Source organism: Zootoca vivipara, chromosome 11 (genome assembly GCF_963506605.1).
Source record: "Zootoca vivipara chromosome 11, rZooViv1.1, whole genome shotgun sequence".
In the NCBI taxonomy this organism is placed as follows: domain Eukaryota; kingdom Metazoa; phylum Chordata; class Lepidosauria; order Squamata; family Lacertidae; genus Zootoca; species Zootoca vivipara.
In genome coordinates this window covers 42,700,624-42,718,015 of record NC_083286.1, presented here as the reverse complement: position 1 = coordinate 42,718,015, position 17,392 = coordinate 42,700,624, and the positions used below count along the sequence as shown (strand labels likewise).

The window sequence follows — 17,392 nt, the reverse complement described above, 5'->3', positions numbered from 1 at the left end:
GGACTTAACAGTGTTATTTTTATGGTGTTCTAGTTCCCCAACTCACTGAGGAGTCTGATTTGCATCCCTGTGTGGGGCAGGCAGAGGGCGACATGCTCTTTTTATATGCCGCTTCCTTGGTGGGATGGGATGGTCCACTTTGGGAGGAGAGAGCCAATCTGCTACAGTTCTTGGAATTCGCAAGGCAGGGAATGGACCAAACTGAAGACTCCATTTGGTCTGGTCCAGTTCCAGATTATAAAGGGGATTTTTCCTAATTGTGGTACATACTCAATTGTAGTACACCAAGTATTTTGTATAAATAGATAAATGTGAACTGAACCAGATTTCTCTCCATCCCTTCTGTATCCCAGACTAGCTATATCTGAAGCGAGTGGGACCCTCAAGAGTATCATTCTATTTGATGATAAGGGTTGCTACCTGTCAGGGGATTGTTAACGGCTACTCCCGAGTAGAGACGTTCCAATCCGTTCTGTCTTTAAGGGTTTTATTGTGCTTACTATTTACAGTGCAGAGATAGCAGAAAACATGACCTCCTAGTCACTCGCAGAATCCAGCTATGGCGCCCTTCTGCTTCGGGGCCAGCATAATAGCTTGGGGACCCCGAAACGCCACCCCCTAAACCTGCGTTTGGGCCCGTGCCTCAATTCGGGCACCGGAAGCGACTGTGCTCCCTCTTCCACTTGTTGGCTTGAGCGGTGCAGGGGCTCTGATACATCGCTGAGCCTTCCCTGCTCCATTCCGCTCCACTCCTCATTCCCTCCACCTGACCCGCTGCTCTCTCTCTCACTGGGCGAAGTGCTGTAGGGAGTCCCCTTGACACTACCAAAAAAAAAAAAATCATTACACAGGCACTTTGTACATGCTTGAGCCTCTTAGGATCTCAGCCTTAAAAAGTCTGTTAGTCTCTTACTGAGACCCAGCAATCTTCTTTGGGATGCAGAAAAAAAAAAGATCTGTGCTCCTGGGGATTATTTTCCATTGTTGTCATAGCTGGCACACCAAATTGCATCTTAAATTCTCTCCATTTTAAAAAAGTGTTTGTGGTCTGAGGCCTGCTATGATGAGCCTAGCTGAAAAATCCTGAAGGCTGCTTTTTATTCAGTGAAACCTGGGTTCTGACTCATAGTCTGCAATTTCAAGATAAGAAAAAGGGTCAGTTGGAGTGCATAAGGGAAAATCCTTTGGATATGTTGTCTCTAGTATGGTCCTTAAGCTCCCTGTTTTGTCTTGGATTTGCTGTTTGGCATGCTTCCTTTTAAGTGAATAATACAAAGTATAGACCACCCACCAAATAGTCGTTTTAAAAGCATGCCTTTCTTTTTTGTATCCTGATGATTGGAAGAAGGGGGAAGGTTGCAATGACTGCTTTCTTTGCCTTCACTTTCTTTGTAGGACCAGCCTGACTTTCGTGATTCTGTAAAGGTTTTGTTGGACTTCAACTTCTCTGATCCAGAGAATGGACCGATCCTGGACAGTGCAATGCCCAACTCAATATATGAATATGTGAGTCACCACATTGTGGAAAGTGGTCTGGTTTCTTGATCTGATATGCGAATTAGTGCATCAATCTATTTCTGTATTTATTTAATTTATAAACACATAAAATATAAAGGAGGTGGAGAGCATAAGATACCATAAAACAATACAAAATGATGCCATAAGATACCACAAAACAATGCAAAATAATCACAAAACTGACTGGCTCATCTAAAAAAGAAAAGAAAAAGAAGTGAAGAGGCTTGTCAACATTAAACATTAAAATAAATGTATGTTCAAGAAACATCTGAGGGTTAACATTGAGCTAAGTATTGTCCCAAATTATTAGTATGTTCTTCAGCAAGAACTTCTGAGGCATAGAGGAACTTGTTGCACAGTCCATAAACTGCTTTGTAAACCACTTTGAGGTTTTATTACAGTCAAGCGACATATAAAGGTTGTGGAATAAGTAAATGAATGAATGGCTAAACTTCTTGCAGATCCCTTTCACAAAGGATTGTGGAACCAAAGAGAAATGTATTACCGATCTACAGCTGACTGCCAATGCAGCCATAGAAGGAAGCAGGTAACATGGACAAAGCTACCTTTTTATATTATGCTTGTATAGATATCTTATACAACATTCAGCATGGTTGGGTCAATGAAACTAATGTTACAGAAAGCATAAGACAGAACTGTTTCAAAATTGTTTATTACCTAAAAATGTTTTCTTTTCAGCTGATTAAATTGATGGATTATGCCAAAATGGCAAAATTAACCGGTGTGCTAGGAAACCAAGAGGGGGGGAATTATTAAGGAGTGGGGAATATTTGTGGAATATTTGAAAAATCATGGTATGCAACTAAGTGCATTGGTAGGGTTGACTTAAATCAAGTACAGTGGAACCTCAGTTTATGAACACCTCGGTTTATGAATTTTCGGTTTACGAACGCCGCAGACCCATCTGGAACGGATTAATTCACTTCCCATTACTTTCAATGGGGAAGTTCGCTTCAGTTTATGAACGCTTCAGTTTATGAACAGACTTCCGGAACCAATTACACCCATGCTTCGGGTTAAGTACGCTTCAGGTTGAGTACTCCGCGGACCCGTCTGGAACGGATTAATCCACTTTCCATTACTTTCAATGGGAAAGTTCACTTCAGTTTATGAACACTTTAGTTTGAGTACTCTGCGGACCGTCTGGAACAGATTAATCCACTTTCCATTACTTTCAATGGGAAAGTTCGCTTCAGTTTATGAACGCTTCAGTTTATGAATGCTTCAGTTTATGAACAGACTTCCAGAACCAATTGTGTTCATAAACCGAGGTACCACTGTAGTCAAAAGTATCAAGAACAGGCATCCCCAAACTGCGGCCCTCCAGATATTTTGGCCTACAACTCCCATGATCCCTAGCAACAGGACCAGTGGTCGAGGAAGATGGGAACTGTGGTCCAAAACATCTGGAGGGCCGAAGTTTGGGGATGCCTGATCAAGAATAATTGTCGAATAATTCAGAAATGGAATAAAGTGGGAAATGCAGTGTTAAAAAATAAGAGAAGAAACCACAAAAGGGGTGAGGGAGGGAAGCCTGCTATATATTTGTATTGGAAGTATATGACTATAAGAGGAGCATTTGTAAATTCTTGAAAACTGAAAATAAAACTCATAAAAAATAATAAAATAAAATAAAATGTTTTGTTTATTTTTCAGTTCATCGCCATTCATCATCAGGTCGAGCAATCTGAAGTTCTGGGTCCGGATGCTTGTTAAGAATAAAAAAGACAGTGCTTATAATACTAGAGTCATTGTTCAGTATTCTCCAAATATTATTTTTGCTGGGATTGAGGTACATGGTTTAATTTTTTTTTAATTTTTTAATTTTAAAAATAATCCTCTTGTTGTGATGGGGAACTAGTAGAGCCAGCTTGTCTGTTTGATGGAATTGATATGTATAATAATTCAGGTTAGAGAGCCAGGGATTCCTATGCAATCATTGATTTTTTCCTATAGGTAGATATTGGTCCTTTGCTCTGCAAACAGTACTAGAGAAATATATGTGTAATGTAAGAAAGACACATATAACTCATGCCCCTCCAGATGTTGGCCTCCAACACCCATCAGTCCCCAGCCAGCACAGTCAATGTTCAGGGATTATGGGAGTTGTAGTCCAACAACTTCTGAAGGGACCTAAGTTTCCCAGGTCTGTTGTGGTGACTTGAGTGTTGGACTTGGACATTGGGCTGGGTTCAAATCCCTGTTCATGTATGAAGTTTACTTAGGTCAGTGTCTCTCAGCCCAGTTCACGCAGTGTTGGTGAAGATACCTCTTCACAATGAGCTCCTGAGAATAATGAGCTCCTGAGAAGAAGAAAAATGTGGCATGAAAATATGGCTGTTACAGCCTTCTTTGGGGATATATTACTGAATTTTTATCTTCAGATTTTGCAGCTTTTTTCTTCAAAAATAAATCAGAAGTAACTCACATTACATCAAGGTGAAATAATTTCTGTCATTTTATGTGCAGAAAATATCAAAAGATAGCTGTGAATCTGGGCCTAATATCACTTGCAAAGTGGGCTACCCCTTCCTAACACCTGGAGAGGAGGTAAGTTGTTGTGAATGAGCTGTTTTGGTTAATTATATTTTTTTCTAACATCAGGCTCTTTTTTGAGCCAAAGCTTGCTAATGTGTTATTAATGAAAAATGTGTATGTCCCAGTCTTCATGCCCCATCACTGGCAGCTAATGACATTTAAAACACCATAATGTGAAAACAAATACACTACCATAGATCAAACATTTGATAACAGTACAGAGCCTGAATTCTGACCCACCACTTCCCCTTCCTAAAGACTTGAGTAAATAGAGATGCTTTTTATACTTTTTATTCATACAGGTAATAAATACAGGAAAATGACACTTTTCAGTGGTGTAGATCTGTGGTAGACCATGTGTGTTACAAGCAAAAGGACCTTTCGCCTATCCTATACATCACCTGTTTTCATACCATCAGAACACTGGGTTGGAATTCCCACTCTACCTTTAATTGTATACTGGGAGATTCTTCATGATTGAATTTGTGTGCCCTTAGTATTGCTGCTTGCTAACCACCACAATTTTTCTCTCCCAGTTACTTTGAGTGGCACCCATGAACTGCTGAAGCATACATTTGGGACACAAACACAGGAAGTGTTTTCACAACAGGGCTGAAGAAATAGCGTGTGATGTTTGCCTTGGACATTGCTTTGAAGCTCTGACTGTGCCAGAATTTGAAACCTAGGAGCATGGTGTACATGGGAATATATAAACAGTAGCTTCTAGAGTGGTCCTAGTATCTGACAGCACCATCCTGCAGCCAGCATATTTATTTATTGTTTAATCCCTAAATCAGAAAGGGTTCTGTTGCAGAGGACCCTGCAGTCTTTGCCTTGGGATCTTCTTAGTCTCAGCAGCTGCCCTTGCAACCTTTGTACAACAGAAGAGTCTCGTTTCTGCAGATGGACAAAGTTTATGCAAAAGATCCTTTCATTCGGAGCTTCCTCTGAAGACCAGAGATCTTATTTCAGTGTATGTAGGAGGAAAAATGCACTTTGGCCTACATCCACACACTACAAACTTTCCTTGCATAAGCTACTTCCCGGGAGAGAATGTTAGCAAGGCTTAGGTCACATCATTTATCCTGTGCAGAGGACATAAACCCAAGCCCATTCCTCCAACCAGTGGAAATCATATTCAGTGATTTCTCTTCATTAGGCCTTGCTGACTTACATTGAAGCTTATCTTCACTGCAGTAATGGCTAGAAAACAGCCAGTACAGTGGTACCTTGGTTTACAAACATAATTGGTTCCGGAAGTCTGTACTTAACCTGAAGCGTACTTAACCTGAAGCGAACTTTCCCATTGAAAGTAATGGAAAGTGGATTAATCTGTTCCAGACGGGTCCGCAGAGTACTCAACCTGAAGCGTACTTAACCCGACGTATGAGTGTAATTGGTTCTGGAAGTCCGTACTTAACCTGAAGCGTACTTAAACTGAAGCGAACTTTCCTGTTGAAAGTAATGGAAAGTGGATTAATCCGTTCCAGACAGGTCCGCGGAGTACTTAAACAGAAAATACTCAAACCGAGGCATACTTAAACCGAGGTATGACTGTATGTATTTGAAAATGAATCCCTAAGGCAGGAATGGGAGGTCACAGGCCTGTGGGCCACATGCAGCCCTTGAGACTCTCCCCATGGCACACACTCTCCAAAGCCACACCCTTCACCAATTGCCAGCATGGGGGCCCAAACAGTCTCAGGATCCTAGCATGGGGTGGGCAGAGGCTCCCAGCCTACAGTGTGCATTCATTTCAAATCAGATCACTCACAGATCAGGTCTGGTAAATGCTGAGACCTTGTGTTTCTGTATTCTGCCTGAGGGTCTAACAGATGACCAATTAGAATCCTTCAGCATGTCATTTTTTTTGCTTTGGGGGCACAAAAAAAAACCTGACTTCAAAGATTATAGCACAATGTATTGGCCAAATGCAATAACAGGGGTACGTTCTTAAGGTTTGAAAATACAGCCTGAAAATGAGATTTGTGTAGGAGGTGATACTACTGTTGCTAATAGGATTTCACACCTGCCCTCAGGTCTCAGGGTGAGTTACAACAGTAGTAAAATGCAGTATTTAAATCAGTAGGGCAGTTCACAAAATATATACAGTGGAACCTCGGTTTACGACTACCTCCATTTACGAAAACCTCCGTTTACGGATGGCGCGGACCCAGAAGTGTTTACATCTGGGTTCCGCGGCGTCGGATGCGCAGACGCAATCTGCACAGCTCGCGCATGCACAGAGCGTGCGCAGGAGCACTCTATCGGCGCGCGGGCAGAAGCATGCCTTCGGCGAGCGAATACCTCAATGAGCAAACGCCTCCGCGGAACGGATTGCATTCGCGAACCGAGGTACCACTGTATCCCTCTGGTGTCAAAGATAAAGAGGCGCATTTTCAGCATATGACAAAAACTCAGCAATGAAGGGGTCAGGTGCACCTCTGTGAGGAGGGGATCCCACAGCTTAGGGGTTGCCACAGAGAAAGTTATTTCCAGGGCACAATGAGGGTGCCCTCTATTGATCTGAACACCCAAGAAGGTCTGCAGGGAAGGAGTCAGTCTTTCAGGTATTTGGGGCCTCAGTCATTTAGGGCTTTACAAAGCAATGTGAACCCAGGCAAACAATGCAGCTTCATGCAAGTTCTGGAACCCCAGCCAGCAATCTGACTGCTGTGTTTTGGACCAGGCAAAAATTCCAAGTTGTCTTCAAGAGCCATCCCACATAGGGCGTAATGCAGTCTAGAAGTTGCCAGAGCATGGAATAATACAGTGGCCAAGTCACATCTGTCCAAAACAGGCCATAGCTAGAAACAGACACTCCTGAGCCTCCATTGACAAGGGTGGAGCCAGGATCAAAATTACAATCTAAGATAGCCCCTGACCAGTCCACCAAAGCCTCTGCTGGAAGTCTAAAATCACTAGGAATTAAGGTGCTCATTGTGTTAAAACATTAAGTTTATCTGATTTTCTTCACCCTGGTTATCTGGAAAGGCTCTGAGGCTGAGGCTGACAGCAGCTCTGCTCTGGTGACCTGAAATATTCAGCTTTTATATTAACCATGGAACTCACTGCTCTGTTTTTAAAAGTGAAATTCTACACTTCGCCAAGGCTTTTAATAACCTTACAAAAACAACTTGTGTGGAATTTCAATTTATTCCCAGTTCCTCATTCGGTGACCTGGCTCGGTTCTCTTGACACTAAACTGGCTGACGGCAAACTTTCCCACAACTTCTCCTCCAGAGACTTAAAAGCAACACGATTAAACAATTGCAGTGTCTCTGTGCATTGTTCGCGAAATACTTTTTAACAGCCCCAATTATGCTGTGTCAATTCAGAGTAAATGCGAGTGAGAGAATAGGTTGTATCCATGCTGCAAGGATGGAAAATAAGCTGCCAATTGCCACTGGTCTCTGTATAGATCAAAAAGTATCTCCAGACGGTTGCAGGAGAACTACCAAATGTCGTGGACCGTTAAGTTATGTAGTAGCAGTGGGAGAGGGGAATTGTCGAAACTGAGCACCTGCAGCTGATACCTGCCCACTGTAGCCTTGCAAGACACAGCCTATGTTGTTTGGAGGGTTTCCCCCCACCAACCCTCTGTAGATGCCTTCCAGCTGATACAGGGATCTCCAGGGGGAGAAGGGAAAGAGGCATTGTGAACTGCCTTCCATTGGAAGATTCAGGACAGATAAAAGAAATCACGACTTCATGGGCTGCATGGGTAAGCTATGCTACCCACTCCCACAGGAGCCAGGGGTGACCACCAACTTGATGGCTTTAAAAGACAATTCAACAAATTCATAGAGGATAGGGCTCTATCAGTGGCTGCTACCCGTGATGGCTGTGCTCTGTCTCCACAGTTGAAAGCAATGTGCTTCTGAATACCAGTTAACTGGAAACCACAGGAGGGGAGAGGGCTCTTGTGCTCAGGTCCTCCTTGCGGGTTTGCCATCATGGCATCTGGGTGGCCACTGGAAGGACAGGGTGCTAGGCCATTGACCTGGTCCAGCAGTCTCTTTTTATGTTCTTGGGTTCACTCCTGCAATCTACGGTACAACTCACTATATAAAATTGGAACCAATGTTTCAAGTTAAGATATTGTCCTGACCGAAAATACAGCACAACATTATCCTAGAGTAATTTTCTTTTCCCCCCCCATCCCTCCCTCTCTCTGTCTCTCTCTCTCTATCTGTAGGTGGGAAGGTGGTGAAGGGGAGAGAGAGAGAGAGAGAGAGAGAGAGAGAGAGAGAGAGAGAGAGAGAGAGAGAGAGAGAGACCACTCCAGTTAGGAACAAATGAAATGGATATTGCCCCGCTCCTTGAGATCTTTAATAGGATACAACATTGCATCTTCCACGTTCAGATTTTAAAATACTACTGGAAAGGTCTAAACATGCATCTGTAGTTGAGAGTCACATTTTCTTTGGATTTCTTTTTTTACGATTTTTATTTTATTTCGAGTTTATTTTACAATTTGGACATTTTATTTCAAATAATTGTGAACACCATTAATTTGATGCACTTTTCATTTAGATCTTCTTTGAAATAGCGTTCCAATTCAATGTGTCTTCACTTCTGGAAAATACTGTGATTCAGTTTTCTGTCACCAGGTTAGTTCTGACCATTATTTGTAGTGTATTGTTAATCTCCCCACCAACGCCTAATTTTGCTTCCTAGGCTACTAAGTGAGATACCATTTCCATATGAACGTTTATGAAGGCCCCATTTATAAATTGACAGTAGCTATTTATTACATGGATGGTAACAAATCAAGCAGGTTAAAGAAATAGATTCTGGCTAAATATTAGTAAGAACTTTCTGATGGAAAGAGCTGTTCAGTGATTGAATGGACTACCTCAGAAGGTGATGGACTCCTCTTCAGAGGTAGGATGGCCATCTGTCAAGGATTCCTTAGATGTGATTCCTGCATTGCAGTGAATTGGACTAGATGATCCCTGATATTACTCCAAACTCTACAATTCTATGTGTCTGCATTCTTGATGCACAAGTGCATCTGGTTTCATAGCTGCCCCTTGGCAAAGTGTTCGGAAAACTGATTTATACTTTAACATAATTTAATGTCTCAGTCAAGTTGAGCCCTGAGGTTCAAACAACTGCTCAGCTGTAATCATTTTATTTCCTGATGTAATATTGGTTGTTGCCAGAAATTCCAGGGAAGACAATTATTGGGTAGTAGGACAATTTTTATGTCTTCAGCACTTTGTCTTCAGGTTTCTTACCTGAATGTGGAGTTTTGTCTGATATACGGTACCTTATTTTTGGACACATATTTCATTTTATGCTGAAAACTGTTGTATCTTAAAACAACAAACAAACAGATGTGTTAATCCACAAGAGCAAACATTTCAATCTAGCAAAACCTGACCCACCAGTAGTGCATGAATTTCATATTTGATCTTAACAATTTTTCGTTTCAGTGACGGTGAAGAACACGAAGAGACCCTCGCGGATAACAGAGGAAGTATTGCAATACCAGTCAAATATGAAAGTGGATTAATATTTAAAAGGTACCTCTATATATTTTGCTAGAGCAAAGTTGTCCTAAAGCACAATTCTATACATATTTACTCAGAAGTATCATCAAATGGGGCTTGCTCCCATGTGGGTATAGGATTGCAGTCTGGCGGTATAATTTTATGCAAGTTTACTTAGACATAACTCCCACTAGACTTACTAGGGATGTAAGAAGCATTGTTTTCTGTCCCTCCCTGTATTGGTCACATGCAGCACTGTTTCCATTCTGCTGCAGTTCATCTGACAAAAAACTACATTATTCTACTTGGTGTCTGTTTTGGTGTATGTAAGTTACATCTTTTATGTAATTAATTACATATGTTGCAACATCATCACATGATTCCACTACATAAGTTTCAATGCAAAGGAAACACAATGTAAATAGCGTACACATCAAACTGAAAGCAAATACCAATCATATTTGGTAATCTGAATTCTGGTCTAGACATGGGACAGATAAGGGAACATTGGCAATTTCTGCTCCCATTTCTGTTTTCAGCTGAATTCTCGGACAACCTTACTTCCTAATAACCATATTTAGGATTTCAGCCTTAGAGAGATAGCTGCACCTGAAGCAAAAAGGCACATATTCTATCCCACATAAGATGTAAGAAAAGCCCTGCTGGATCAGGCCAAAGGCCTATCTAGTCCAGAAATCTCTTCCCACAGTAGCCAACCAGATGCTTATGGGAAACCCTCTCCATATTATAGTTATTTATTACCTGTCTTTCACCCTAGGGCCCCAGGGCAGGTTACAACATTAAAACAAAATATTAAAAACAGTTTAAAACAATCTACAATTGCAGAAATAAATATACATCTAAAGTGTCAAAAGCCAAGATTAAGAGGTGCATCTATTCTCCATGTTCTCTAGAAGCTGTAGTTGACATCTATGGCTGATAGTGAAAGACCATGATTTTTGTTTCATTACTGCATGGTTTTCTCAGCATCAGCCCCAGTATATTGAACACTGATCTACCTTTTGATTATTTTATTTTATGTTACTGTATTGATGTATGTGGGATATTTTGAAAACTCTAAATAGCTACTGTACATACATTTTTGTTTTGTTTTGTTCTTCAGAGAACCCAGTTCATTTCACATCATTATTGCTGCAAATGATACTTTCCCTAAATATATTAATTCCACTGAGAACATCGGAGATGAAATTAACATAAACTACATGGTAAGGAAAAGCCTGCAAACATTTACTGCCTGCTGTTCTTTTCCGTATCTCTGTGTGTGTGTGTGTGTGTGTAAGTAAAAGCAAAATTCTACCTATGTAAATCTACCCTAACCTCTGACGGTTGAAAAACATGTTGTGGTGATCAACTTTATAATTGTCAAAATGTGGGTTTTGTTTCATATACGGTTTTTATTTGGTTTTGAACTGTATCACATGTGTTTTGTAACCCACTCTTAGGCACCTTAGACTGAAGGGCCATTTCCGATTTCAGTCGGAGTGTTGGCATGGGGTGAAAGAGATTCAGTGGGAGACTGATAAGAGTGATAGCAAAGTCACTCTAGAGTGATAGCAAAGTCAAAATTTAATTGCAAACAAAGCCAAAAGTAAGATAATCAGTCTCCACTTACATTTTAAATGGACACATCCATACATTTCGAGACCATTTGTCCTGGTTACATATTTGTAAGGTAAAGGTAAAGGGACCCCTTGACCATTAGGCCCAGTCGTGACCGACTCTGGGGTCGCGGCGCTCATCTCGCATTATTGGCCGAGGGACCAAGCAACGGGAGCTCACCCCGTCACAGGGATTCGAACCGCCGACCTTCCGATCAGCAAGCCCTAGGCTCAGTGGTTTAACCACAGCGCCACCTACCTCTGTGTTAATGCAGGAGTAGCATATTCAGCCAGAAAAAAAGAGCTGAGATACTTCTTGGCACATCTTTCTTAGCCATTTATTTATCAAAAAGTATGACAGCTGTTCTTCTTTATAATTTACTCTTTTATGCCATTCAATTTACCATTTATGAAATTATATAATTTATACAGAGTATACTATGATCTGCTATTGTAAGGCTTTGGGATTGCAAGAACTAATAATATCCTATGGGCAGGTGCCAAACCATAGCTAGTATTCTGTATTTTGCACATTGAATAGGCATTGCCCCCCCCCCCAGCTTATAAAAAAACATAGCGCATAGTTCAAAGAGGTCTGGAGTAGGAGGGTGCTGGATATTGATGAGGTCCTTAGCACTGAATGGACTAATCAAAGTGAAACTTCCATCCTTTTGTCCATAGATTGAAAAAGGGGACCATTTTCCAATGCCGCCACTTACACTGCAAATCTTATATCCTAACCTGACTTCAGTCGAAAACTATATCCTCTACCTGACCTCAATATCTTTCTCAGAGGTAAGTTAGTTATATGCAAACAGCATTGCCCAGTAACTGGAAGTTACGCTTCTTATCTGCATTGTGTGAATTTAATATTGTGAATGACAAGAAGTTCCATGTCTCTTTCCTTTGATTTTTCTAAATGGAAAATGGAAAACCATCATCTTTCATATTTATTGCAAAACGCTTACAAGTTTTTACTACAATATAGTGGCATATCAATTTTGGTAAATGGAATAAAAACCTCTAGAAAGTTTAAGGGATAAGAATAGAACAGTCTGCTCAGTTTAGGTTAGAAACCAGAAAATCCATAATGTTGTCTCCAGCTTTGGACCAAATATTGTAGTTTGGGCAAGAAATTTCTTTTAAAAATTTTACGTGTCCAAGCTCACAAGCTTTAGTTATAACCAAATGTGGAATAGTGATTAAAAATAATCTACCCTGTTTGCTGTACCCTTTTCTGTTTATTATGGTATATTTTTCTTAGCACTGGGCTATTCTGTTCAAAATTATTTTGCTTTTTAAATTACTATTTTCTGATCCTTTATACAGTTTATAACAACTGCAGAGGCATAAGCCAACTTATTTGTGAAATTAACTTAAACATGGTTAAAACTGTCTTGGACTGTCAATAATATTTGTTTTCTGGTTGCTTTCCCCGCTAACAGAATGTTAACTGCAATTCTAGCCACTCCACAAATCCGTTGAGAATTGGAGGTGGCCCTCCCTTCGAGACATCAGGAATAAGACAACCTCTAAAGGATCCAAAAATAGTATGTTTCTCCGAATGTCTGTTTGCTTGGGGAGGCTTAAACTGAACATTATCACACACATGACTAGTTTCAGTTTGGGTTATGTTAGGAAACATTTTCCTGTCATTGTTACCTGTAATCATAATCATATTTTTCTTAGCCTTTGCTGGGAATATTATGCACAGGAGTAAGAAATGCATAATAAGGAGAAGCAGGTTAGTGGGAGGGGCAGGAGGGGGACGGATGAGGCAGTAAGGGAGGTATGTACAGTGCAAATGTACTGTAGAGCCAGTCCAACACTTCTGCTGGTGCATTTGCACCATGCTGACCTCACCGTTTCCTCGCCGCTTCCAAGAAGCAAAAGCAACTCACCTGCCTGGAAACTAGCACTGTGGCTCTGCTCCACCCAATAAACCGCTTCTGATAACCAGCACATGCAATTACAATAGCCCCATTGTCAGACGTTTTTACCTTATTTAGATATGGTGAACATACACTCTTAGGAGTATAATTTTGAGCTTTGAGGGCCTTTATCGAAGAGAAGAAGAAGAGAAGAAGAGTTTGGATTTGATATCCCGCTTTATCACTACCCGAAGGAGTCTCAAAGCGGCTAACATTCTCCTTTCCCTTCCTCCCCCACAACAAACACTCTGTGAGGTGGGTGCGGCTGAGAGACTTCAGAGAAGTGTGACTAGCCCAAGGTCACCCAGCAGCTGCGTGTGTAGGAGTGGATACGCGAACCCGGTTCCCCAGGCTCTCATAGCCTTTTGGACCTGAGTTTCCTCCATCTTTCCATTGCCGTGAACAGAAATATGCACTGATTCTTTCCCCCCATTATTTTACAAGTCAGAAATATGCGTACAGGTTTAAGTTGCTCTCTTTCTCAGAGTCTGTGGGACCCTTTTTCACCACATACCCTATATGACGGCCACTCTGTACATTTCAACAGAAATAATATATAATAATAGATGTTGAATGACTTTTATTTTCAGTGGGGTGAAGAAAATGGCTGTCAGGATATCTGAAGTCAGGCTATTTGGGGCAGTCAAGTTTGGCAGAGGTTTAATTAATAACGTCTGTCTATGATCTTTCAAACAGAACTGCGATTTTTATCGCTGTGAATCTATTAACTGTACGGTGGCCCCGTCGAATATAACTCATGTGAACATTTCATTCCGGATCTGGAAACGTACCTTTAAAAAGGTAAGCGAACCCCCCCCCAACTTTGTCACAGTTGTGAGTCCAAAACAATATGCCACTGTCACAGTTCTATATGTAGGTATAATTGCCCAATGTATCTATAAGGGTTGCGCACTGGATTTGGCCAAGGCCACAACCACATCAGCTCTACCTAATTTGGGTGTCAGCTGCAGTGCTGGATAAACATCCTATAGCTTAGGGCCCCACTGTCTTGGGGGCCCCCAAAACAATTAAAGGGAAAAAAATGGATTACATTTCGAAAATATTAGATAAAAAACCGAATAAAATAAAACCTACATACAGCAACAGTGTTGTGTTGTATTGTGTTGTGTTGTGTAGGCTCCTATGATGTAAGTACAGTGGTGCCTCGCTTAACGAATGCCCTGCTTAACGAAATTTCCGCTTAATGAAAGGATTTTCCGAGCGGAGCTTGCCTCGCTAGACGAATGTGTTTTACGAAAAATTCGTCTAGCGAATTGCGGTTTCCCATAGGAATGCATTGAAATTCAATTAATGCGTTCCTATGGGCAAAAAAAATAAAAAAAATTTCAATGCATTCCTATGGGATTCGCTAGACGAATTTTTCGCTATAAGAAAAGACCCGTGGAACGAATTAATTTCATCTAGCGAGGCACCACTGTAATGGGCCCCGCCTGCTATCCTGCTCCCTAAAATAATACTGGTTTGCTCATTTCTATAAACAGGGTGCCTATATTCCACGTGCAAATGGTTTTAGATACCTATTAGGTCCATAAATTACCATATAGCATATATTCAACACACATAAAAAACAGTGAAAAGTTGTTGTTGTCAAAGGACAGCTGGACATATAAAGGGCCCCATTACCTTCAGTAGCTTAGGGCCTCATCAGACCTAAATGTGGTCAGCTGCGTTGGGTCAGGATAGCCATTGAGCACTGCAGGACAGGTTGGGCAACCCAGAGCGGTCTAAGGAACTCCATGAAAGGGCTGAGGCCTATCTGATCACCAGCTGCCTGACGCCCCATCACTGAAGCGGCACCCTGCAAGATCGATGCCTCAGCTGTTGCCTGGAGGCACCGATCCTGCAGGTTGCTCCTTTGCAAGCAGCTCCCCTGTAGAGAAGCCACTCGTGAAGGAGCGCTCTGCTGAGCTGACCCCCTGCTTTCACTCAGGAGCAGGGAAGTAGATGCCAAACCAGGGTGAAACTGTAATTGTATGTTACTGAATGGGTAGATACTACCTGGATACTACATCTGAACCTACCCTGAGATCATCCTTCGTGTGCCTCCTCCTTGAGAGGTCCAGAGGGTGGTAACACGAGAACGGGCCTTCTCTGCAGTGGCTCCCCATCTGTGGAATGCTCTCCCCAGGGAAGTTCGCCTGGCGCCTTCACTATACACTAGGGTGATGACTTTTTTACAACCTCATTTCCCTGTATCATAATTTGATGAGCTTTCATTGAAGATTAGATAAAATCTTACTTTCAAAGAGATTTGATTTTTAAAAAGACCTCACGCACAAAATGATTTTAAAATTTTTATTTATCAGTTTTTTGACCATTTTTGAAGTCACTGTAAGCAGATATAAAATTGAACCCAAGCTTTAGGGTCACATATATACAACATTATATATAGGGTCATCAAACACACAATGAAGCTTTTTTTAGCTGCAGTAACAGTATAGCCGCTAGAGGACGCTGTTTTGCTACCTCTCCTGTAGGTTCTTTTCCCAGCATGCCCGGCAGGGTCTGCTGGCTGAGTTTTGAGGTCCCAAAAAGGGGCTTTTACCTTGCACAGATGTGACATTTGTATACCCTATGTTGCTAAGAACACTCCCCATTGTGGAATGTGGTGTTGTGTCCAAATTTGATACAAAATATATATAGATATATATATTTGATACGATATATATATATTTGATACGATATATATATATATATATATATATATATATATATATATATATATATACACACACACACACACACACACACACACACACACACACACACACACATATATATATAGTGCCTGGCGTGCTATGGTCCATGGGGTCACGAAGAGTCGGACACGACTAAATGACTAAACAACAACAACAATATATAGAATTGTTAATACAATTTTATGAAATGGTAAAACGGCATACAAAAAAAATTAAAAACGGTTTGTGCATAACCTTTTTTAATATTTCAATGGAATATACCTCATTTTAGTCTTTAATAGGCAAAAGTTCATCCATTTGTGCTACAGGAACTAATTTTTGAGGGGGGAAATGAAAAAGTCATCACCCTATTATACACCTTTAGGCGCCAGGCAAAAACATTAACCAGGCCTTTGGTTGATCTGATTGACATCCTATACCCTTTTAAAATGTGGCTTTTTAAAGGGTGGGTGTTATCAGGTGGTTGTTTTTATTTTGATTATATATATTGTGGTTTTTATATTGATCTTTTCTGTGAACTGCCCTGAGACCTCTGGGTATAGGGCAGTATATAAATTCAATAAATAATAATGATAAATAGATACAGTTAAAGGTAAAGGGACCCCTGACCATTAGGTCCAGTCGTGACCGACTCTGGGGTTGCGGCGCTCATCTTGCGTTATTGGCCGGGGGAGCCGGTGTACAGTTTCCAGGTCATGTGGCCATCATGACAAAGCCGCTTCTGGTGAACCAGAGCAGCACACAGAAACACTGTTTACCTTCCCGCTTGGAGCGGTACCTATTTATCTACTTGCACTTTATGGTGCTTTCGAACTGCTAGGTTGGCAGGAACTTGGACCGAGCAAAAGGAGCTCACCCCGTCGCAGGGATTCGAACCGCCAACCATCTGATCAGCAAACCCTAGGCTCTGTGGTTTAACCCACAGGGCCACCTGCATCCCATGTCCCATAGATACTGTTGTTGTTGTTGTTGTTGTTGTTGTTGTTGTTGTTGTTGTTGTTTAGTCGTTTAGTCGTGTCCGACTCTTCGTGACCCCATGGACCATAGCACGCCACGCACTCCTGTCTTGCACTGCCTCCCGCAGTTTGGTCAAACTCATGTTCGTAGCTTCGAGAACACTGTCCAACCATCTTGTCCTCTGTCGTCCCCTTCTCCTAGTGCCCTCAATCTTTCCCAACATCAGGGTCTTTTCCAAGGATTCTTCTCTTCTCATGAGGTGGCCAAAGTATTGGAGCCTCAGCTTCAGGATCTGTCCTTCCAGGGAGCACTCAGGGCTGATTTCCTTCAGAATGGATAGGTTTGATCTTCTTGCAGTCCATGGGACTCTCAAGAGTCTCCTCCAGCACCATAATTCAAAAGCATCAATTCTTCGGCCATCAGCCTTCTTTATGGTCCAGCTCTCACTTCCATACATCATAGATACTGTTAGCTTTTAACAAATGAAGAAGTGGTTAATGACAGGCATAGCTGCCAAATTATCCCTTTTTTAAAAGGGATTTTCCCTTATGCTGAATAGGCTTCCTCGCGAGAAAAGGGAAAACTTGGCA

General features: G+C 41.5%; 1 protein-coding gene across 1 annotated transcript in view; it reads left to right on the top strand.

The window, feature by feature from the left end:
• The window catches only part of ITGA1 (integrin subunit alpha 1), a 69,745-nt gene that overhangs the window by 47,247 nt on the left and 5,106 nt on the right, over positions 1-17,392 (top strand). Inside the window, exons 18-27 of the mRNA XM_035100484.2 lie at positions 1,396-1,506; positions 1,980-2,065; positions 3,196-3,331; positions 4,009-4,089; positions 8,614-8,690; positions 9,519-9,608; positions 10,699-10,801; positions 11,876-11,989; positions 12,640-12,744; positions 13,822-13,926. Of these exons, the coding sequence (XP_034956375.2) occupies positions 1,396-1,506; positions 1,980-2,065; positions 3,196-3,331; positions 4,009-4,089; positions 8,614-8,690; positions 9,519-9,608; positions 10,699-10,801; positions 11,876-11,989; positions 12,640-12,744; positions 13,822-13,926 (1,008 nt within the window). The remainder of the gene's footprint in view (positions 1-1,395; positions 1,507-1,979; positions 2,066-3,195; positions 3,332-4,008; positions 4,090-8,613; positions 8,691-9,518; positions 9,609-10,698; positions 10,802-11,875; positions 11,990-12,639; positions 12,745-13,821; positions 13,927-17,392) is intronic.